Source organism: Lepisma saccharinum, chromosome 11, assembly GCF_977018435.1.
Source record: "Lepisma saccharinum chromosome 11, izLepSacc3.1, whole genome shotgun sequence".
NCBI classification, from domain to species: domain Eukaryota; kingdom Metazoa; phylum Arthropoda; class Insecta; order Zygentoma; family Lepismatidae; genus Lepisma; species Lepisma saccharinum.
This window is the reverse complement of record NC_139239.1, coordinates 65,091,053-65,116,268: the sequence shown is the minus strand read 5'-3', so window position 1 is coordinate 65,116,268 and position 25,216 is coordinate 65,091,053. Positions and strand designations below refer to the sequence as shown.

Sequence of the window (25,216 nt, the reverse complement as noted above, 5' to 3'; positions counted from 1 at the left end):
ATGAATAAATGTTTTGATTTTTATGGTACTTTGGATGAAAGAAAAGATAAGGAAAAAGAAAACAATAATTGAAATGTATTACTGGCCAAATAATAATAATATACGCTTGTATATATGGAGTGTGTAAATTCCTTAATGGAAGAAATTTTGTGCTGCTAACTGCTAGTTTGAAGGTCCTGAGTGTGTCTTATATAAATTTTACATTAGTCATGGAAAAAGTATATATTTGAAGTTCTTTTAGGAAAAGTAAAAAAATGAATGAGCAAAACCACTTATAAAAGTTTGAAGGGCATTTCACACGATTTTTCACTTTGTAATGTAATGTTCTGCAACACCAAGAAAAGCCAGGCAACTCGGGCGGAATTCGAGCATTCACCTTCCATCACATGGGATGCATCATATCAGCAGTATTTGTTGGGCGAGAAATAATAAAAAGTAACTTCCGGAGCACTGCAAATCCATATTGTAATTTTGATCTCGCTTTCTACTATTACAGAATAAATAAGGAGGTTAAAGAGTGAAAGCTTTGGGATGCTAAACACAGTAGAGGGAGAGGGGGGAGGTGGCATGGGTTGGAGACTTATTGTTTACATAAGAGGATATTCTCCTCTTGGTCCACATAGCAACAGGTGACTCATTGAATAGGCACTCTTGATCAGCATTGCAACAGCTTTACGACCTACAACTAAGAAAGCCATTTCTTGAAACTGGATTGTACTGCGCATTATATACGAGTTTACCCATAAAAAACCAGGGTGTGCATTATATATGCACGTGCACTATACACGCGTAAATACGGTAATTTGCATTGTTCACAAAATTCTGGGGTTTAACTTTATTCTGGTGTACAAGATATTGATGGAAAATAATCAAACAGTTATTTTTAGTGGTTTTTATTTTATATCTGTGACGTTTCCTTCTGGTTTCCCAGAACTTTTTCAAGCTGCACTAAGATATCCATACAATAACACAATCTCACATGGCTAGTCACTCTACACTTCTGGGAAACCAGAACAAAACGTCGCAGATAAAATAAAATAAAAACCACTAGAAATAACTGTGTTAGATTTTTTTGCATCTATAAAAAGTGGTTATGCAAACCTGAAAAAATAATGTACAAGATATTACATTTTAGGAAGAAAAAAATACTATCTGGGCTCAGTTTTCATGGAATGGCTGATCTTACTCATGGATTTTTGATTCATTTCTTTTCCTTTAGAATCCGACCGTTACTTACTTCAACCACCAGTTGCCAGCTGTGAATGGATCAGCTCATCCAGAGGATGTTGCTGTTCCTGTGATCAGTTCCCCACCTGCCCAACCTGCTCCGGTGACACCTGTTGCACAGCCCCCACCTCAGCCTCAGCCAGCACCAGCTCCACCTGTTGTTGAGGAAAGGAAGGAGCATGTGGCTGATGAAGAGGAGGATGTTGAAGAAGAGGAGGAAGAAGATCCAGAGGAAGAAAAAGAAGAGCAGGAAAATCTAGACGACACTCATCACATAGAGTCTGGTAAGTTGAAGATTGACAAGAATCATTCCATGATTATTTTATTTTTATTTTTATGTGCAATAATATATCCTAATGTGGCATTATAAGAGGCACATAGTTGTGAATAAAATACTAATTTTCTTGTTACAATCACTGAGCATATTTTTGTAGTAAAAGCAGAATAAAATCCAAAATTATACTTTATACTATACTAATATAAAATTAATTTTAATAGCATACTCATGTAGTTTTTGGAGTATTATTAAATTTATTTCTGTATAAAGAAATTTATTTTTCCATCCAAAGTTTTGCAACAAATTAATCACTGTTACAGGAATTTGCCTAACTCCCAGAATAATTCAGACTTTGGGACATGTGTCTAAATAAACTCTTACATTTCATATATGAGCATATTTTGCATAATTTCATGACAAGAATGTAAGAAAATAAACCCTACACCTTTCGAAATTAGACAACATAGTGCATAATTTTACAGTTTATGTTTCCGGTAAAACGTTTGTGATGCAGTTCACCACAGTTGCGCATAAGAATGAGAAATACAGTAGAATTCCCATATCTGTAGTTCACTATCCCAGGTGGTGGGTTGTAAAGATAGCAGTAAGGTGCCTGCCTTCATTACCATGTTTCAGGTTTTTTTGGGGAGTGGAAATTGTCCCTTAAAAGTAATTTTTTCCTCATCTTCGTAATTTGGGAGTTTAAAAATGGCATCAGTAATTTTGTGGTCATGACTGCAATTTCTTTTTCATTATTGTATGTCTTGGAATACATGATGACTTAAAAAGAATTTTCCTAACTTATGTAGGTTAGAAACATATGAAGTAACCCAGTTATGAAAGTGTTTCTTGACCATTGGCTGTCCATAATTGCAAAAGAAATTAAACATTATGGTTTTAGGTGCATGTCTTCTTCTTTGCATCCTACTATGTTTACTCCACCCCCATTCCCTTTCATGTAATAAAACCACCTTCATATAAAGTGCATTAATCTCAGCATTATCCTGTCCTAATAAAAATATTAGTTCTGTGTTCAATTAATTAAATAGGTGCCCCATGACTGGTGATGTATCCATATCAAATTATTAACCATGCAGTTTTAGAATACCCACAATATTGTCAAGCACATAACACATTATATACTGGACTAATGAAACTAATAGCCCCTATTTTGATTTAGAGTTTACTTTTTAAACCATCTTGGTCACATGATAATAGTTTTTTGCAACAATGCAATATTTATTATCTTGTAAATATTGGATCATCGGCACTGAGTTACAGGAAAAAAAGTATTGTTTACAAAATAACATTATTCATCACTACAGTGCAGAGGGCATTGAAGGCTGCTTAGTAACAAAACTATTCTGAGAAGTATAAAAATCCACCCACAAATGAGGTTGTGGTAATCCTGAGTGACTAATGCCTGAATTTGAATGTCTTGAAAGGTATGTGCCATGTGGAAGGAACAACTTTACACAGTCTTAATGTATCTACCATTGGGACAGGGTTGCTGAGACATAGCTAAATACATTTGGCACATGAATGATGAGTCCATCTTTGTAATTTGAGGTCTCACTGATTTGGGTTTCCAATGGTTTAAATTTGCTTTTTTTAAAATGTTAATTGAAATTTGAATTACTTGAGGCACATCCACTTCTCTTGAAATAATGTAATTGTATCTTCATTTAGTAAATGGATACCTATTTATTTTGCTTTCCTATGCAATCAGATACTCACTATTCAAACTCACTATACTCACTATCTAAACAGCATATTTAAAAACAGTAAAGGGAATGTACTACTTCTCAAATAAATTATGAAATTTTATGTATTACTCTTGGCTCTTCGAGCCCTAAGGCTGCATATTTGTGTATGAGAGGAAAAAAGGGTTTAAATTTGTGATTTGGTTATATTTTCTTGTAATTTGGTAATATCAGTTCATTAATTGCTTGAATAAAATATAAAGAAAAGTATCTTAAATAATCTATATATAGCAGTGGTTCCCAAAGTGTGTGCCAGGGCACCACGAAATGTTCCAATATTTTCACTGAAATTCAGTGAATTATGATTATTCCAAATAAGTCCTGATTTAGTACTTTTTACACATACAATGTTTCTGAATTTAAAATATATGTTTATTTTTTAACTTAAGGCAAACAACCTAACTACAGTAACTGAGTGTTGCAGGTGTTAGATAGGCCTACATTCTGACTTGGTTGATGCGGAAAAGTCTTGAAACACTAAGGGTGCCATGAAACGAAAAAGTTTTGGGAACCACTGATATATAGTTCATTTTTCCTGGAGTAAATGGACTCTGATGTCTGTGTGTTTACACCAACGTTATCCATATTTGGCAGATCCTGTTTCTTTTATTACGAAATAAATTCAGTGAATAAAGAAAGTGGATCACTCTGAAATTTGGGTCCTTAAATTATGTAAAGTTTTAGAGAACAGGAGAGCCAAGAATAAGTAGTAGTATTTGAAATTGTGACTTTCTTACAGTAAAGTTCAGTACATACTATGGCTTCTAAAAGGAAACACGTTACGCTTGACCTCAAGCAGAAACTCTAAATTTTAGATAGTTGAACCGAGGTTCTTCACAGAAAGCCATTGCTATTGACTACGGTGTTGGACGAGCAACTATTTATGACATCAAGAAGAAAGTAGAAGTTATTCTACAGTATGCATCCCAAATGGATAGCGAGTTGGGGAAACGGAAGGTTATGCAAAAGAGTGACAATGAAGAACTGGACATAGCTGTTTATAGATGGTTCATACAGCAACGAAGTAAAGGAATTCCAGTCAGTGGCCCGATAATAAAGGAAAAAGTGGTTGCATTTAACAAACAACTTGGTGACAGTAACTTGTTCGCACAAGCGAGGGTTGGCTATCAAATTGGAAAAAAACGACATGGCATGCAGCAGCTGACAGTCACCGGGGAAAGTCGCTCAGCTAACGAAAAATATGCAGAAGAGTTTGTAAAGAAGATACGGAAGATAGTAGAGGAAGAACATTTAACTGCAGATGCCTTGTACAACGCTGATGAAACCAGCCTCTTTTACAAGATGCTTCCTTCAAAAACATTAGACATTAGCTGCCAAGAACAAGAAGGAAGCTCGTGGGTACAAACAACAGAAACAGCATGTAACCATAATGGCATGTTGTAACTCAAATGGGAATCATAAACTACTGCTCATGGTGATTGGGAAATCCCAAAATCCACGTTGTTTTCAACACAGCGACAGAAATACACTACCAGTGCAATATTGTTCCCAGAAGAAAGCGTGGATGGACAGAGAAATATTCTCTCGGTGGTTCCATCAAACATTTGTACCAGCTGTGAGAAAAGAACTGAAGAAGAAAAAACTTCCACTGAAAGCCATCCTTATAATTGACAATGCTCCCAGTCATCCTTCGGATGTGACTCTAAAGTCCGATGGTATAGAAGCACTCTTTCTTCCACCAAATGTGACAGCCCTGATACAGCCCATGGACCAAGGTATTTTGGAATCAATTAAATGTCATTATCGACATGCACTTCTTGTTTCCTTGCGGAACGAATGTGAAAACTTCTCTACTGAAGTTATGTTGAAGGTGTGGAAAGCAATCAACTTACGTGACATTGTTTTCCAAACAGCAGAAGCATGGGATAAAGTGGAGAACGCAATCATAATGAAGAGCTGGAGAAAAGTGTGGCCGTGCATTGATGCAGAGTTGGAGCCAGTACTGAGCGATAGCGATGAGCCAGTCAATTCGGAATCATCAATTGCTGACAATATGTACATTGATATGTTACACAAGCTTCCGGGAGGAGGAGAAATTAATGAAGAGGATGTTGCTAAGTGGCTGAATGAGGAAAACTGTTAGATAGACCAAACTTTAACAGAAATAATCAAAAGCGTGCAGGAAAGTACTAATGATGAAAGTGATGAAGAAGAGGACACAGGAGGTGAGAGCATGATGATTTCTCACACTGCTGGTGTGGAAGCTGCAGACATCTTCCTGGAGTACATTATGCAACAACCAGATACATGCAGCACCGATGTAATGCTTGTAAAGCGTTTGCATGATAAAGCATGCCGCCGTCGCGTATCATGATTGCTACAACTAAAAATTCATGACATGTTTCATAGTGAGTGATACTACTGTATATGTACACACTGAACGACTAAATTTTCTATGTAAATGAATGTACAGTGTCTTTGGATTTAATAAAGTACAGCCTGTATAGTTCCTATGTGTTTAAACTACATAGTAGTACGTAATTTCCGACCCTCTCAATAATCCGGCACCCATATGTGCAAGGAATGGCCGGATTAGCGAGAGTCTAGTGTATTTATTTTTGTAGGTAGTTCTCACAAGCAAATACGGTGAATCAATGGAATCTTCACAGCAACACTTACAGAGTTACAACATTTATTAAAGGAAATTATTTTAAAAATTTTATTTTTTCTTCGTAGGTTCAACTGAGCCTCCAATAAAAACTTACGCAGCAAAATTAGCAGGAATTAGTGGAAGCAGCTACTCATCGACTATATCAACAAGTCCCAATGCAAACTCTGTAAAGCCACCTGCTTCACCCGTAAGTAACATTTGAATGAGTAATTGATAATAATGCAATTTATAAATCCAGAAACTGTCACTTTGAAGTTAATTTTTAGGCATTGTTTGGCATTATAAGGTACCCAGTAAAGGTCTGTCTGATTTTGACCCTACAAAAAGAGAGAGGCAAGAGCATGTAAGATGTATGTGGAATATTAGAAATAGTCCCCCTCAGCTGCAATAACCTATCTCCAACGTTCAGGCAGACCATGGATCCCACAGTGACGGAACTTGCAAAACATGAACTAAAGAATTCATCCAATGTGTAGTTCACCTCGGAACACTCATCCCCTTAGATAGTTATCTAAAGAATGGAACAAATGGTAATCCGATGTGTAATTTCCAGGGAATATGGCACCTGCATTATTGTCCAACCAAGTCAGATAATGGTATCAATGGTGTCACCTTAGCAGCAATGCATTGTCTTGAAGCACAATGACACCCCTGCGATTCACAAGCCCTGGCTCTAGTTTTCAATTTTTCATGCACACTTGGTGCGAGTACACAGTTGCATTGATCGTCTGGCCAAGTTACAGCAGTTTGAGATACACGATACCCCAAGCAGTACACCAAACGGATAATAACCTTCTGTTGGTTGGTTTTGGTTGTTTGGAAGGGGGTTCATGTGATGCCAACCAATGATGATGATGTGGTGTAGCATGAATAATCCACTTTAATCACACATCAGCACTCTGTCTAGAAAAGGATCCTCCTGATGAGACAGTAAAGAAATGCAGGCATTAGCTCTTGTCTTTCTGAGCTCTTGTCAACTCAAGTAGGACCCATCATCCAACTTGACAGTTTTCCAAGCTGATGGAAAGCATTGGGGAATGGTTTCTGCACTACAATGCTTCTCCCAATGCCTCACATGTTTAGCCATTGTCGACCTCAATAGCCACAGGGTGGCTACTCACCGGGAATTATGCGTGAATTATTGGCTCCGGGCGTTATGCGTGAATTCTACTTGATTTTTTTCCCGTAGACGTGAAAAATTACAACCTTTTCTAATCCAAATCCTATTCACATTTTATGCAAATAAAAATTATTTTCGTAAAATTCTCTTGCTCGCTTTGCTTGCAATTCCTGCTTTTCTTAGTCTTATCAAGTTTATAACCATAGCTAGGAGGTGGCGGGAGTCGGACCTGGATGCCGAACTATCTAAATGAAAAATGTGGTAAAATTGATTGATTGATTTGTGGTTTTAAGTCCACTTTATGCACAGAATGGCTAATCGGGACTGGACCTACAGTTTGAAGTGGGATCCGAACTACTGCCATTTGGAGGAAAAATAATTGAAATAGTTTGTTCGAACACAAATGCTTAAGCACCAAATTCTACCCCCTTTTTTTTGCATAATTTACGAGGATGATAACGTATTTGATACTACTACTACTAATAATAATAATAACAATAATGTTGGTCCAGGCAGGTTCGAATCCTGGCTTGGGCATAGATGTTTGTGACTGTCCATTCATCAATTTCATCATATCACTCATCCCCATCTTCGCAAATTAGCCAAACGTGGCACAAGAAGCGAAGTAAAATAAAACAAATCAATAATAATAAAGTTATAATAATATTATTAGTAGTATTAGTACATTTATCCTGGCACTTTCTCCCTGCCCGCTCAGACAAAAATTTGTCGTTGCGCCTCTTGATTGTAAATAGAAACTCAGCACCTTAAATTAAATATTTTAATTATATCACGTATACAGTTTAATTAAATTATAATTTTTGGATGTTGGAAACACATAGACCCTTTACATTATGAAGATATTTTTGTGTGGATGTTGAGAGGCGGTTGAAATAGAGAATACATCTGCTTGAACTTTTGGAAAGTTCGCCTTGAAAACCGGGAATTATACTTGAATTTTATCATGGTCCTAGAGTAGCCACCTTGGGTGTCTGATTTTCTATGACTGATGGACATACTGTATATTGTGCATCCAGGAGGGATTCATTGCCGCTCTTAAATTTGTTACACAATCATTGTACTATTCGCTCATTTACCATATCTGCTGAATGACTGCCATATTTTTTCCTCCAATTTTACTAGCTTTTGTACCCAGTTTCAACTCTTAAAGCATACAGGCCTGTGTAACACTGTTGGGTGTTCCCATTTTTGACCTGGTCCCTGTTGAACGTTGGCGACCACAACCAGCAGGCTAGAAGAGGAAACACTCAACATGTTACCTTCCTCTTACCTGTCTGACCTTGGGGTGAAAGGTGTAGGTAGCGTGTGCACTGCCACCCTGTGGAAATCTGACAGAAATTTATTGGGTACCTTATAGCTCATGGGATATTTTATGTACTAGTTACAACATAGAAATTTCTTGTATTAATTATGCCACTTCCATTACATGTCTATAATGCTTCATTTAGCACAAAACTTTGGTCAGCATAAAAATATTTAAATACAATTACATTTATACCTAAGTGCACATTATGGTGGTTAATAACTACATGTTCCTGACATTTGTGGTGGTAGTATTTTAGAAAATTGTTGATTCCGATACTAAACAGAGTGGTGCCTGTATCAGAAAGTATTACCTACCAATATTATTTTTATTACTTATATCATTTTTTTTTTTTTTTTTTTTATAAAGAAACATGCTTAAAATTGCTTTTATGGTTTTTGGCACCATACATACAGATGTATGGTGATATGTATGTTTTTTTTTTATATTAAGGATTTTTCTAGTAAATGCCCTGTAAAATATTTGAACAGTTTGATTAAAACTAATAAAGAAATACATTGGTTCCTCTATAATCCGACACTTCGCCAATCCTGCCCCTCCAGTATCCGGCGTGGAGCAAGTGGGGAGCTTGAAACTGAAAACCAGTTACTACGTACATATTTTGTGCAATAAACATAGGTTTTGCTATTAAAATGCATTTTTTTAAATGAACCTCCACTAATAGGGCAGTCCCCTGGTCTGATGTCTGCCCGATTACTGAGGGATTACTGTATATATAATTAATACATTTTCTTGTTTCTGATACTGTATATATGAACCTACTATGCTAATGTTTGTTGAGTGTGTTAATGAAACTATAATAATTTTGCAAATTTTCTTTTAGTGAAAATAAAACATTCTAGATGTATACTCTATAATAGTAACTGAAAATATTTTTTATAGTCTTTGTAGCTGAATTTTGGCAACTTTAAATGATAGTTTGCAAAATATCAGGTGCCATGTTTATTTACAGTTTAATGATAATGGCCATTTTTACGGTTTAACATGACTAGTATTTTGTATATTTTTCTACACAAAATGTTTGCTATTTTTGCCTATAAAAATCAAATCAAGAGAAATAGTTTATTACATTTACTTTCGTATGAGCTTCACCCCATCAGTACATATATTTTCGTTCCTCTCTCTTCCTTTCTTAAAGCCTAATAAACACCATTAAGTGATTTTAAATGATTATAAGATTAATGCACTTTTGCCAAAAGTGATTCTGATATCTACAAAATCCTTACGTGCATTATTCTATAATTTTTTTTATTTTAAAGTGATTTAAATTCTGATATAAATCAAGCTGATTTATCCACCTTGTTTGCACCAATATTGTGTGGATGACTGTTCTCTGAATCCGCAACTGGCATTTTAACATTATGATGAACTTTAATTATTATAATTTTAAAGCATCTCTATTTGTGGGAATATCTAAGAGTATAATCATTGGTTAAAAGTGGTATTGGCTCAACTGTAGTTTCTTGAAGAAACTGAATGGTTCATTAATCACCTTAATTTATGTATGTAATCAGCTGGGAGCGTTGTGTTTTGCCATGAGAAAGAAACACCATATTTAGACATTAGCTTAACAACATCACTAGTATACCTGAATTATATTTTTATGAAAATTAATTTGAAGAAAACAAGGTAATTGTATGCATAGGAAACAATTATTAACCCTCAGGACATAGATTTGACTTTGAGGAAAGCAGAAAGATTTGACTTTGAGGAAAGCAGACCTCCTTGGCAGTGTGTTTAGCACAATATTAGATGAGTATTTGACTGCCTTGTAATACAAGGTCAACTGTACCTATATTCAGCATGCATTTTTCATTTGCAGCCCCCAACAAGAAATGAGGTGAAAGAACCATCACTTTCAGGCTCAGTTTCAAGTGGATATTCTCAGCCGCAGAGGGGTCCCCCAAGACCCCGTGGTGGAATTCGAGGAGGCACAAGGGACCGAGGGCCTGGCAGGGGTGGTCCTGGTGACGATACTGGTGAATGGTCATCACGAAGACCTAAGGATTCATTTGTCGAAAGTAGGTATACTGGCACAAACTTAAACACATTTTATATGAATACAGTAATCTGTGTACAACTATGTAGAATTTTAAAAATTTAATTACCGTATTTACACGTGTGTAATGCACACCCTGGTTTTTGATGGGTAAAAGTGACAAATAAATTATATCTCGTATATAATGCGCACTACAATCCAGGTTCAAGAAATAGCTTTCTTAGTTGTAGGTCGTACAGCTGTTGCTATGTGGACCAAGAGGAGAACATTACATTACAAAGTGAAAAATTGTGGCACATGGCCTTTAAACTTTTATCAGTGGTTTTGCTCGTTTCCTCTTTACTTTTTCTAAAAAAAACTTCAAAATATATACTTTTTTATGACTAACGAAACATTTATAGAAGGCACGTTCAGGATCCTCAAACTAGCAGTTAGGAGCACAAGATTTTTTCCATTAAGGCATTTACACACAATCCTTATGTGTCATATTATGTAGCCAGTAATACATTTTATCTTTTTTTTCCATACAAAGTACCATAAAAATCAGAACGTTCCTTCATTTTGTAATGAGCTTATTTGAACCACATTGCAAATAATAAGTGTCACCATCTTGAATGGAATACTGTTGCCATATTCAGAAACTGCAGAATTCAAGCTTTATAACGATATATAACATGATAGAGTTCCGTAAACTGGGAAAAATTATTCCTTGTATAATACACACCACACTTTTTGAAGGCAAAAAGTTTGGAAAAAAGTGCACATTATACGAGTAAATACGTTCGTTAATCCTTAGTATATAAAATTAACACTTTTGTATTTATCAGTTCTGACTTTCTGTGTTTACTTTGTGTGTGTGTATCTATGATCAGAATGCAGAAAATTCTGTTTTATTATAGAAGTGTGCTGTGCCCCATATAAGCACATTACGCTAACACTCCAAACTTTTCTTGAAATGAAAAATATTAAGGGGTTGCCCCAATTTACACATCTACGTAATTAAATGTATTCTCCTAATTATGAATTACATGCATCACTTATTTAAGAGCTCTAAATTTAAAAACCTAAGACTGTAAATTTGCTTTTGATGGGATTGGAAACTTGTTTTTGTGATTTGTTACTTTACAAACTAGAACTTTTTCTGTTCATCTATTATATCAGAGTTTCATTATACTTTTGGAGTAGGCCAATGCCTCGTTCTGCTGTGTCATTCACTACTTTCTTTTGTGAGATCCTATTACCGTCCATTCATTCCTTTGAATGTTTTTTTGCAGAAAGGTTTCAGATTTTGTTTTAGCGTTTTCCACAAAAGTATCAAAGAATAAGGAGATCCTTTCTGTCACAAAGTTCGCTAACTTCAGATTGTCCAGTTCATCTGTGATCTGCAGACGTCGTGCTGGGATGGAAGATCTTGGACGTTGAAATTTCTGACATTTTCTCCTTTGCTTTTGTTTAAGTCGGAAATGGGATGTCATTCAAGGGGATTCAAATTCCAAGAGGAGCTTCGTTCCATTGTTTGATGTAGACCAAGCTCGCACACAAAGCTAAGTTTGTTATTTTCCTGATTTCTCTTGGGTCAACTTCAATGGATGCCGAAATAGGAATATCCTCAGCACACGTATATCTTTTCTCCTCCATAGAGCATGGTAAGCTGCACCAGAAGCTCGAAATAACTAATTTCCACTTCTTCCTGCAAGAAACAAAAGATAGTGGAACAGAATCCTTTTTACCATTCCTTGGTTGCAGGACATCAAGAGGATGTGGCAAATAATTTAGCACCTCTTGCTTCAACATTCTTAAGATCAAATACATTTAGTTGGCAAAGATCTCACAGTAGATGATGACATAATGGACCCCCTCCCCCAAAGAAAAAAAGTGTTTATAATAGTTCCAGCTCCAAGAATCCATCAATTAAGCTAAAATTTCATACACTAGTAAGTCTGCACTAGAGGACAAAATATGCTGTGGAAAATGCTTTGAATTAATTTGAGTTTTTCCACAATAGTTTGAGAATCTGTCTTGTGAGGGAAGAAAAATGTGGACATATGTGGAGATTTTTTTTTTTAGCTATTTCAGTTTTTTTGCTATAATAATTTGGACCACCCTAATGCACATTATTCTTGTGCATTTTGCCATTGAGGTAAAAGTTGAACTCGTCACTAAAACCCCACAAAATATCCTCCGCCATTGTTTCTTGCATCTTCTGTTTGTTCAATGTAGTCTGTTTTAGAGACCACCAGTCGGGTTTCATTTCCAGTCTCCCTTGCATCGACAACCATCCACACATCCAATTCATGGCTTGCCCAGCGCACAGATTTCTTTGGACTCTGAGGAAAAGTCTGTCCCACACTTTCTTCCATCATGTGTGGGATGTTCTGCACTTTTTTTATTTACAAAGGCAATAAAATCCCTTTTCATACAGATTGTAATTCGATATTCGATTTTCAATTTTCATATGTGTATTATACACATAATAGGACGAGTGTGTATTACTCACTTGAGGTAAACAAAATAATGTCTTTATTAAAATGAAAAAAAACTTTTTCTAAAAACACTAACATTACGCCGATAACCAGATACCACTATGTAAAATAGGAATTGTATCTTTCCTGGCGACATGATTTGAACAAGTGTTCTTGGGTTACCAGCCTCGAAACGTTGGAAGCCAACTCCAATTTAACCTGGCTGGTAACCCAAGAACATTTGTTGGAACCACTATGGACATCGGTCGGTGAGACGTTTTAACTGTTTGGGAGTAGACTTTTTATATTGCACCTTCGGGGCTGCTTAATGGGAGGGATACATAATATGGAAGTTTTCATTAAGGCTTAGACTACATTCAACAATCACTTTTTAATCCACATGCACCTTTTAACCATTCCTTGTTTTGTTTTTTATAATAAGTAATGTGGCATGATACAAATGCCAAGAAAAGCCTGAAGAAGGGGGGAGTAGTTACCCTGAAACATTGCTATAATCAACATGGACTACTCGCTAATCGTAAGTAAGCAATTTACTGTTTTTAGAAAAAGTTTTTTCTTTTTAATAAAGACATTATTTTGCATACGTATATAGTAATGACAATAAAGAAACTTGCTGTTAGGTTGTAAGACAATTATATTTTTTTGTTTTGAATGGATTGTTTTTTACAGGAAATGCTGGGGGAGATGGTGAGCGAAGGAGGGTAGGCAGCAGTATGCAGCAGTATTCAGACAACCATCAACTTTTTATGGGAAACCTTCCACACCATGCTTCTGAAGATGATCTTAAGGTAAGCTGTTTCTTTTCTTTTAATTCAAATTGTAGTATTGTAATCTGTTGAAGTGAAATCTGTCTGTAATAAGAGAACTATGTTCTCTTGAAATGCTATAGCAGAAAGTATTCTATGTTCTTGTTGCAACTGCAACTCAGTAGAGAAAAGATAAAAACAGAATTTTCAAAATGTCCAGCTGATTTTATCTTGAGGTTTTCAGTTTTCAAACTATTGGCAGTAAAACTTGAATTTTTTTTAATGGTGTACATGCATATGAAATTTGCAAGAGGGTAATATGTATACATTAGAGTACTGCATGGGACCACTTTTGCTCGTTCTTACTCGTTCGAGTCTCCCCTGCTGGAGTGGATAGAATCAAATATCATTTCAATGTGACATAATCATAGAAATATGTGTGTAAAAAATCCACCCTTGTAGTTTCACCCCATAATCAGCTATTTCATTTTCATCGCTATATATTGGTAAGATAGTCTAAATTACATTTTGACATGGAGATGATGACTATGTTCACGTAAGTCTTCCACTTCAGGATCCATATTATTTGAGGTCCCACTACCACAGACAAATTCGAGTGAAGAAACTGTCAAATCTGTACACTATGTAGCACCATCCGTGCAAACTATTCGATGCTCGAGCAAAAGTTATTTTTGAACATTTTACGAGGTGCATTCAAGTTCTGAACCACTTACACAACAGAGATGAAACTTCATTCACTTCTCAACATAGTCTCCCTCTAGACGTTCACACTTTTCGCAACGTCGACACCATGATTGCATGGCCACCGTGAACGCTTCTTTAGGGGGTCTGCTTGGCCCACTGGAAAATTGCTGATGCAATTGCATCACGAGAGGAAAATGTGCCCTCATGGAGAAAGTCCTTCAGCGTTGGGAAAAGCCAAAAATCGCTAGGTGCAAGGTCAGGGGAGTAAGGAGTATGAGCAATTACTTCAATGGTGTTGTCACCAAGGAATCTCTGAAGCTTTGCTACCCGATGAGCAGGAGCATTGTCTTGATGAAAGAGCACATGTGGACCCCTCTCTGGCCGTTTTTCTGAAAAGGCTGGAGGAAACCTTTCCCATTTGGAGGCAATGTCTTCCACGATCAATCGGCGATCATCCATGACTAGAGGCACACATTTTTGGTAAATAAAAAAGCAAAATTTTGGTACAAAAACAGTCTATTTCGGGTTCAAAAGCGGTAAATTTTTCGGTGTTATAGCGGTGAATAATCACATCAAAAGTGGTATATAAAATGACATTTTGGTTTTAAAATTGTGAATATAATCCTAAATTTGATTTAAAAACTGCACTTATTACACAAAATAAACTTATCCCTTCTAATAGCATATTTATGTAGTTACCAGAGTATTAAGTTTATTCCTGTTTAAAGGGGTCCATTTTTGCTTCTCAAATATTTACATCAGAATTAATCAATTTTCCGTGAATTGCATAACTCTCAGGATACTTCAGACTTCAGAAAGTGTCGCGTCTGTTTATAAACATTTCATGTTTAAGAGTATATTTCGCATTTTGCAGTTCATTTCACATTATTTCGTGACAAGACAGGGTAGAAAAATGCACCTCACACCTTTCAGAAACATGAGAAATGAACATTACAGTATGTTATTTCATATTTCGTGTTTTCGTCAAAAATTAAATTTGCATGCATCTATCCAATGACCAATTGTTCCACACAGACAATCATGTTCTCAAACCAACTGGTGTGTGTGCGAGGCTGCTTCGTTTCGGTTGCACATGACGTTCTGCCTTCTCTGAATTTCCGCACCCATGAATGCATGTTTTTCACATCCATTGACACCATCACCACATGTCTCAGTCAATTGCCGATCACACGCTGCTCTTGTAATGTGAATGTCGCCATTGTTGGTATCACTAGCTGCAGCCACGAGGTTTCTGTGCACAGTATGGTGCTTCCATCTCTCTCACACATTCACAAATAGTGCTGCATCCAGTGTACCAAACCGCGTGTTGGTATCTGCCAACAGTCCTGAAAAAAAAATAAGACACATTAGAACTTGAATGCACCTCGTACTTAATGTAACAGCATAAATGAATAGAAAAAGACAGGTTGAAGAGCAAGTGTGTTCCTTCTCCATCAGAAATACATGGCAGTCTACATTATTTATTAAGAACATTTGTAATCAGGTCATAGTTGAATAATGAACATAAATATCCACCTGCAATTGCAGTGTAAGAGAAAGACATAACCTAAGACTTGCCAACTTTTTTTCTATGTTCTGTATTTGAACGGAATTGATATAAATGTCCACATTATGCCAAACTCTGCCTCTTTACTTTAAGTGTACATTGCTATAAAATTGAACACATTTGAGTGTGAATTCCATATGTTTATCAGGATGGTACTTTGAAGACCATGTATGCTCTTTTTCATGTTCCTTTGTTTATCCTCTAACATCTCTTTAGCAGTTAACCTAATGATAGGAACAAGAGATGTTAATTAACCAATATGAGGAATTACTGTACTTCACCTGGAAAACCTTAAATTGTACCTCAATTCTTATTTCTTATTCATGTCCATTCTGTCATAGAGAAACCATGTGTTAACAGTGTTGCATCTTAATTTATTTTGAGCACTTGGCATAGTAACTAATCATAATCTTCTCTTTGCAGAAACTGTTTGGCAAATTTGGAACTATTCTAGACTTGCGTATACTCAGTAAACAAAACAACAAAGGTCCATCTGGCAATAGGGTTCCCAATTATGGCTTTATTGTTTTTGAAGATCCAGCATCTGTCCAGGAAGTTCTTAATAGCAAAGTAAGTGTTTTTGTTTGTGTAACCTGTCATTTTAGTGGAGGTGAAGTCTGTACATTTTACCTCTCAGTACTCAAAGAAAGTCAAATTTACTTTTATAACAACACACAGAACCCTGAATGTGACACCCCCCCCCCCCCCCCTCATTTTAATGGATGAACTCGTTGCTTGTTTGGTAATGTTTTGACTGTGTTATTGCTTGGAAGTCAGTCACAGACAGCCAGATCTACCAGAGCCAGAATGACATCACATCCCTAGTACACATTGCTTTGGCTTAATCACACACAAATTATTTTCTCACTACTGTACATAAAGTTTTACAAGTGTCGCAAGTCATTTACTATACTCTCAAGAAAAAAAATCAAATACAGTATAGTAGTAGGTCAAGTTCCCTGTGGATTTAGATAGCACTGTACCATGAAGGCACATTCAGGGGATGTGCAAGTAGGACTCCACACATTCTCAACCTCTGCCATTTTGGAGGTGATGTGATCAGCATCATCCCCTGGCTGCCTTTACTCCCCAGGGTTGCCCCTAGCTACCTATTGATTTGAGGCTGGGTAAAACTCAGAGTTGCTTAATGTGGAACAATGCCAGAAAAATTCCGACATTAGATCACCAACCCCAGAAATCGATCCTTGGTGTCCTGTGTAGCAGTCAGATCCCTACCGACTGTATTTGCAAAAAAAAAATATTTAATACCCTATTCACGTGTTGCATAATTTTTCTTGGAAAAATGTCATTTTTGAACTGCAACAATAAATGTATTGTTTTGCCATTCTAGCAAGTTATACCTTCATATGTATATAATTTGTGTGGTTTTGTTGGAAATCAGCTAACTTGAAAAAGTTGAATATGGTTCGCCCTAATTGGATACACCAAGTGTTTGTAAACAAGAATACCTAAAGATATGTTTTTTGCAACCAGTCCATTACTTTGATTTCTACTTGAAAATTAAAAAAAATAGTAAAAAATGTTGCAGAATAGTCTGGAAATTTGCTTGAAAAGACCTGAAAGTGGGAATTTTGTTTGGCAAAATTAGTGTGTACCTAATCGTAATAATATGAACATATGTTTCAACACCAGAGGTTACTTTTCAATTAACAGCTTTCAGACCGAAATGATTAGCAGTAAGTGATACTCGGAGACGAGCATACAGAAATAAATGAAACCTTTCGACCTGTAGTGATGCAACATACTATAACTTGACAAGTTTAAAAACAAGACGCTGCAATCCATTGTTTGCGCACCTCACATCACATTTCCCCACTCCATTGTCTGCGGCGACGTTCATTCGCAGTGTTGCAAACTGGAGGGAGCTGAATCCTCTGAGAATTTTCAACGAAATTTGAATGTGAAAGGCATGAATTAGTATCCCGTCACCTACGCTACCTATTGATTGCGCTAAATTCTAAATACATTTTGATATTTTCCCTTTAAACCTTAAATGAATTAAGTTATATTAGGGATATTTCTTACCAGCATAAGAAATGTATGAAATAAAACGATAGAAAAATGAAAAATATATGAACGATAGAACTGAGCTCACCTAAATGTTTTCCAGTTCTCCTTCAGTTTCACTCTCCCACTCATCCGAGTCTGTGTCTACCGATGAATCTGTGTCCGTGTCTGAATCGGCTTCACCAAGTCTAAACGCTCGTCCATAAGTCCATCTCTTTCAAAGTAAGAATCTTGCAGCCAAGAGTAAAGAGCATGAACATTTCAATGCTTTAGAAAAGAACACAGGCAAGCGTGTTATCAGATTGCCTTCTCGTAGTGATTGTTGTACGATAAACAAACGAACCACCACCCCACTCGGTTTAAAAAAATATATAAAAAAATAAAAAAAACTGAACACTGCTCGATGTCGCATTCAGAAAATGAAGTCATTCGCCCTGTAGTTTCTCTTCGTTATAAACCTTAACGCACGTGCGTGTCATTCGCCCTGTAGTTTCTCTTCGTTATAAACCTTAACGCACGTGCGTAATACTACAGTTTACGATCGGCGCACCGCACGCATTTTCAAAGACCGGATTAAATAAAATGAACCACTGATATAATAGGAGCCTGCATGCACAGTCACGCTAAGCAGTGAAAATCGTTTGTCATATTTGTTTTAGCTTAATTTTGCTGAGTTAGCACCACTGGTACTCTCAACGCCAGACAAGTGAGTAGAAGAATGGTGGGGAGGATGACGTAATAGGAAGTGCTCCGTAGCGATCTGCGCATATCGGGACTTAACTTGTCAGGCTATACATATGTTGCTTGCATGCCACTCAAACTGTACAGTTTCTCAATATTGTGCATTGACACCTCTGGTCTGGTGGTTGGACATTCTTAGGAATGCTTTTTTAGACTGGAGGGACCCGTTGCTCATTACTTGTCACTTTGGTCTGAAAGCTCTCTTACAGGAATCTTTACTTGTCATATCGTGCATGAATTTTGAAATTCAGTTCTAAAAATTTTTATTTTTAATGTTTCGAGTTTGTTTATGGAAATGTCCATTATCTTTTTTTAAAAATAGAGTACAGTATGTGTTTCTTAATGTTTGTGTGTTCTGTATTACGTTATGTGTATCATTAAATAAACATGCCATTATAAACTTTTGCTAGTCAAATTTGAAAATCAGCAGTGATCAGTCATATATTAGAATGTATTGCCTAGGTATTAATGCTGTTGTCGGTTCTTTAGGATGGTTATTCTGGCACAAGAATTAATTACTTAATCCAGTCTTACATTAATTAATAAATTAATGTTTTAAGATCATATTTTAAAATGTGTAGCTTTATCTTAGTTAGATCCATGGCTTTCTTATCCTGTATTTGAAAAAAAAAAAAAGGAAGGAAAAAAATTGGGTCGTGATTATTTTTAGTTTTGCCTACTTCTGGTTCTGAGTAAATAACTGTTACAAAGTACATCTGAATGGTTTATGTTCTGTACTAAATATTGTGGATTTGTATTTTAACTTAATATTTTTTCATTTTTTCATAACTATGTCAGTAAGGTTAAAAAAAATCAATATTTGGCATGTCTTTTAATCATGTGCTCAATGTTTATTGTAAAGTTAATGAAAGAAATGTATTTTTTCCTCTTTATTTGCAGCCCATTTTTTTCCCTGATGAAAATGGTCAGAAATTAAATGTGGAAGAAAAGAAAACACGACCGAGGCAAGAGGGTGGACGTGGCATGGGATCCGGTGATATGATAGGCAGACCATCATCTGGACGTGGAGGAGGGGGTGGAATGATGCGAGGTGGCGGCATGGGAATGGGCATGTCACGTGGTGGCAGAGGAGGAGGCATGTCCTCGTTTAGTAATCGCGGAGAAGGTCGCGGGGGTGGAATGAACCGTGGTTACGGACGACGTTAACCATTACCTCACATCTTAGTTTTGTGTGACAATTCTTGAGTTGTGTAAGTTCTGTTAAAATATTAAAAAGTGATAAACAAAAAATAAGATTAAAAAAAATAATCAATCACTGTACTTTACTGGACTGTGTTTCGTGCAAGTTAGACCAGTGTCACAAGAAGTGTGTGAACGTGCATTGAAAGGTGCTGTTTAACCGTGAAGGGAAACAGTGCCTTTTTACTGAAGCAACATGCCATCTTGACAGTCCTTGAAGAAATCATACATGCACTTCGAGAAACCCTGCTACCTTCCTCAAGTGACTGAATAAGTTATTTTTCCAGGATAACTTTGGGTCTTAATTGTGCTGTAAGAAAAAAAAATGGATCAGTGGCGTGCTGTGGTTTTCCTGGGGTGTTGTGATTTGAAAGTGCATGTTCATGCTGAGGAGTGTTGAAAAAAAAAAACTTGGTGATCTTTTATTCAGTCCGTTGTGAAAGAAGCTGTTAGGGATCAAGGCTGAATAATTTTTTTATATATATAAAAATTCCATGGAAAGATGCGTAGTTACAAATATTTGTAGTTATTTTTTTTTTTCTCTTTTCATCTGTGGCAAATCAAGAATCCATGTGGCACCTTGGAACTGATGGAAGCTGATTTCCTTGCTCTCCCCTCCTGGATTTTTTTTTCTTCTCAGTGTGATAGCTCAAGTCTATATGCAGTAAGATTTTGCTGCGTAGTAGTTGTAGTTGGAGATCAAGTTTTTTGTTCTTTTTTTTTCTATTTTTTTTTGTGTTTGTGCTTTGGACTGGAATATGCATCATTCTCACGACTTGACTACACTATTTCAAACTGAAGTGAACTTCCGGACAGCAACTCTTGGTGAGAAATAGTTAATGCAACAAATTAATTTCAGTGAACGTATCAGGTGGCATTAAAGCAGTTGTAAAAATAGAAAATAAAAAATCTGCCCTGTTTAGTGTAGTATCCAGTAAAGCCAAAGCTTCCAATCACTAATGAAATGTAAATATTAATACTAAAAGAAAGATTTTGGACCACGGGTGTAAGATTGGTGTCTGCTTAGGCTATACTGAGGAACTCTAGGACGTGCGATGCTTCAGACCATGCTATTGTTCTCCTATTATATCTACCCATGCAGCTTAACCACGTGCGTAACTGGGTTACAGTCATTGGAATAATGGGATAAGTGCACATCTCTCTCTCTCTCTCTTTCTCTACCTTCCTCTAACAGATCTTGCTTTGATTCTTCTCCCAGAATAACTCGTTCTAGTCTGTGAACTCTGTGGTAAATACCCCCCCCCCTTTCACATTTAAGTGCGTTTGCCCAAGACTATGTGGAGGCACGTGAAGCTTGTTTGTGTGTGTGCGAGTGTGCATGTTATTAACGTTGGGTATATGCAGGCATGAACGTACGAGGGCTTCGAAGAAAGTGTGGCTGGTGTTTTGCAACCGCAGCACTCTGCCACATTTACTTTGTGCTGTGGTTTTGCTGCAGATGACAAATAATGAAACAACAGTTTCGTAGTGGAGAAGAATTTGGGAGAAAATTAAAGAGAGTTCATGTGTTCATTACAAATACAGGGGGGAAAATGTTCTTTCCCTTTCCTATGTTCTTAGCTAAACTGACATTACTTTTGGAGCCAAATGCATTGACATCAAGAGAGGTAGAAGTTATCGATCGCAGTGCACAAATATATCTTTGCAGCAAGACTTCAGTATCTGAACTTGTAGTTCTGTTCCAGTACGTAATCTTCTTTCTTTCCCACATTAGTATTAAAATTTGAACAGTTATATTTTAAGAGCAATTTGACATGGCTTTTATTACCTGTCTGTATTATTTATTTATCATATTTAATATTTTATTGAACATTAGAAGAGCAGTCATGTAACAAAATTGGGTCATGCTTTTTTGTATTTTTTAATCATAAGGGAACAGAATGTGTGTATAAGCCATGGTCAAGGTGCTCTCAGAATTTTGGATAACATACAATAATAATGAAAAAATAAAAACATCAGTATGTATAAACTTATATGTAATGTGGTGTTTGCCTTAAATAAGACATGCAGATGAGTGGTTGTGTGTGTGTGGGTGGATGTTTTTTTAATTCGATTTTGTGGCAAAAGACAGTCTATTCTCATAACAAAAAAAATCAAGGATCAAGGACTGAAAAATTTATTTAGTTAATGGGCAAAATAAAGTTCAGTTGTAATTATTCTTTTTTTCTTAAAAAGATGGTGTAATAATTGAAATACACAAAGTTCAAGTTTCTTCGGACCATACCTACCATGTTTGAAGAAATTAACATCGTCATGTTTGCTACTGGCTTTTTTAACATTCAGATGCAGCATTGCGCAGTGAACTTTTAAATTGGGTATCAACTGTTCAAAAGGGGAAATTTGGTGTATTTTTTTTTTTTTTTTTTTTTTTTTTTTGTAATGTTGGCTGTTTTGTTTTGTACGAGTTTTCAATATTTGTTCAATTTAGCAGTGTATAACCCACCCACCCACTTTGCACATGCACACACTGCCATATATATATATATGTGTGTGTGTGTGTGTGTGTATAGATATATATATATATATATATACACACACACATTTCCTCCAGTTTTCCACTTGCACTTGATGGTAGGAATGGTCTGCAGCCACTTGAACTTTGTTGGCCATCACTTAAAAAATGCAAATGATTAGTGAGAACATGTACCACTATGGTTTGTTTAGTTTGATTACCTGAATTTTGTCCACAAAAATAATTATGGTTTAAAAATGAACAAGGAATCTTTAAATAAATACCAAGTTATGAATTAAATTGGTTTATTTCATTTCTTCAGTAATGTGTATGTTGTCTTCACATAACATTTATGATAAGTATCAGCCAGGTATTACATTTGTACCTTTCCTGGTATACTTTTTTAGTGTTGCTTCAAGTAATTGCTTGTTATACTTGATGACAGTTTGTGTTTGTCAGACATGCATCCACATTTCCTTGTGAAAATGCATGGAGCTATCTTGAATCAAGATTTCATGGTTCAGTCTTCAAGTCATACCATACAAAACCTAGAGCATGGAAGTTCAGGCATTTATTTTGGTTAAAATACACTGAAATTTATAATGTGTAAATATAATTCCATTATAATTTATATGTAATATAATTTCATTCAAAAAGTTAATATCTACATGGAAATTATGTGTTTTCTTTCATTGTCTTTATTGTATATAATCACTAGATTTTTAATAATATTTCTACATTCATGGATAGGCATCTATCAGAATGTTTTTTCATAACAGAAAATAATCTCTCTAACAAGAAGTATTTGAACCATACTGAAACAGGCTATTGTAACTGAATTTATATTGTCAAGAAGAGAATTTCGACATTCAAGAATATTTCCAAATATTTTTCAATTTACCAGAGCTCATGTCTTTCTTTACTGTCTGCAACAGCTAACCTCTTTTCTCCTGTTATTTCCATCAGCTGCTGCACAGATTCCTTGAAGGCTTTCATGGATTCTATAATATTAGGGTAAATCAAAAAGTAAAGACAATTTTCACATAACATTTTTATTTTCACACAAGAAGTAGTATTACACATATCACTATTCCACATATACCCCCTGCACAGCAATGCACTTTTCGTATCGTGCAATCCGCTTCTGTATCCCATCCGCGAAGAAGGTTTTCGGTTGCTCACGAAGCCACATCTGCACAGTCTGCTGGACCTAGTCATCTGACCTGAACCGACAACCACGCAGTGCCTCCTTCAAAGGGCCGAAGATGTGGTAATCTGATGATGCCAGATCAGGGCTGTATGGAGGATGGGGAAGCAACTCAAAGCCAAGCTTGTGCACAGTGTCTACTGTTGCCCTTGCTGTATGAGGCTAGGCATTATCGTGGAGTACGAGCACCCCCTTAGACAGCAGTCCTTGTGGCGTGGGATGAATTGCAGGTTTCAGTTTGTCTTGTAGGATCGCACAATAACTTGCACTATTCACAGTTTCACCATGTGGGTAGAACTCCGCCAGGATCGGTCCCTTCACATCCCAAAAAAGCGTTAGCATCAATTTCCTACAGGACAGCTATTGTTTGAATTTCTTGCGTACAGGCTACGACGGATGTTTCCATTCCACGCTTTGCCGCTTACTCTCTGGTTCATAGTGGTGAACCCATGTTTCGTCTCCTGTCACAATTCGTTCCAAGATACTGGGATCGGCTTCATAGCGTTGGAGAAACTGGGTAGCCACTGTGACGTGCAGCTGTGAGTTCCTTGGGTACCCACCTCGCACAAACTTTATGGTACCGTAATTCATCATGCAATATTACATATGCTGATCCGAAACTGATGTCCAAGAGCTCAGTCACTTGTGCTATTGTGATTCTTCGATCGTCCCTGATAATGGTATCCACCCTTTGGAAGTTTTCTTCTGTGGGGCATGTTTTTGGGCATCCACTTCGATTTTCGTCCGTTACACTTGTGCGTCCCGCTTTAAAGTGGTCAACCCACTCGTACAGTCATGGTGCTTGCTCCATACTGCGCTAACAGCCGACTGTGGATGTCTGCCAGTTTGACTCCCTCCGACCACAGAGAGTGCATTAGGGAGCGCTATTCCTCGGTGCATTCGTGGAGTGGTGCGTCCATACGTGTGATCCTACTTCCACATCTCTCCAAGTATACATGTGGTGACCAGTGGCGATTTCTTTGGTTGTGTAAGTCGTGTGTCAACGACCAAAGGAAAATGAAATAAAGAAGAAAGTATCTGTACTTTTATATATTACAATTTTGAGCATTTTTCTTCAATTGCCAGTCTCGGGCACCCGGTAGTTTTCGAACGTGGCGCAGCACGCAGTGGTTGTAAGGCAGGCAGATCGGTTCCGGATTTCCAGGATGTTGGAGAGGAAATACAATGTCTTACCACTGCCAAAACATAGGATGACCGTGCATGCGCACCCTACCACCCACCAGCATGGTTACCTTCTCAAGGCATTGTATTTGTTCCCAACGATTTGGCTTTCATTTGCTATTTAGCAAAGCAAGAACTGCCATTCCGAGGCCATGAGGAAAATGCAGCATCTCTAAAGAATTGCAATTACATGGAATTCCTTATGTGCAAGTGTAGAGTTTGATCCCTCATTAAAAGAACATTTATTAAATTCTACAGTTTTTCGTGCACTTCGGCAGGCATTTAAAATGATTTAATAAATTCAGTTTCGGATGTTCCGAGAGATGAAATCTACAATGAAATTCAAGAGAGACTTTGTGTGGCTATCATGGTCGATGAAACATCAGACATTAGCAATAAATCTCAGGTGTCAACCATGTTAAGTTTTTATTTCAGCCTCATAGAAAAAAGTCATTGTAAGATTTCTTGGATTTCATGACATGAGCGCCGATAAAACTGCAGGAGCTCTTTTTAGTCACGTG

The 25,216-nt window shown here is 36.7% G+C and overlaps 1 protein-coding gene across 6 annotated transcripts in view; it reads left to right on the top strand.

The window, feature by feature from the left end:
• Positions 1 to 22,606, top strand: part of rin (ras GTPase-activating protein-binding protein 2) — a 72,102-nt gene extending 49,496 nt beyond the window's left edge. For 5 of the 6 annotated variants that reach the window (XM_083131276.1, XM_083131275.1, XM_083131279.1 and 2 more), the window contains exons 8-13: positions 1,220 to 1,511; positions 5,965 to 6,086; positions 10,187 to 10,385; positions 13,516 to 13,634; positions 16,288 to 16,434; positions 19,534 to 22,606. In XM_083131276.1, the coding sequence (XP_082987402.1) occupies positions 1,220 to 1,511; positions 5,965 to 6,086; positions 10,187 to 10,385; positions 13,516 to 13,634; positions 16,288 to 16,434; positions 19,534 to 19,800 (1,146 nt within the window). In that variant the 3' untranslated portion in view covers positions 19,801 to 22,606. The remainder of the gene's footprint in view (positions 1 to 1,219; positions 1,512 to 5,964; positions 6,087 to 10,186; positions 10,386 to 13,515; positions 13,635 to 16,287; positions 16,435 to 19,533) is intronic. The other variant, XM_083131280.1, reaches the window with a different exon arrangement.
• Positions 22,607 to 25,216: the final 2,610 nt, after the last annotated feature.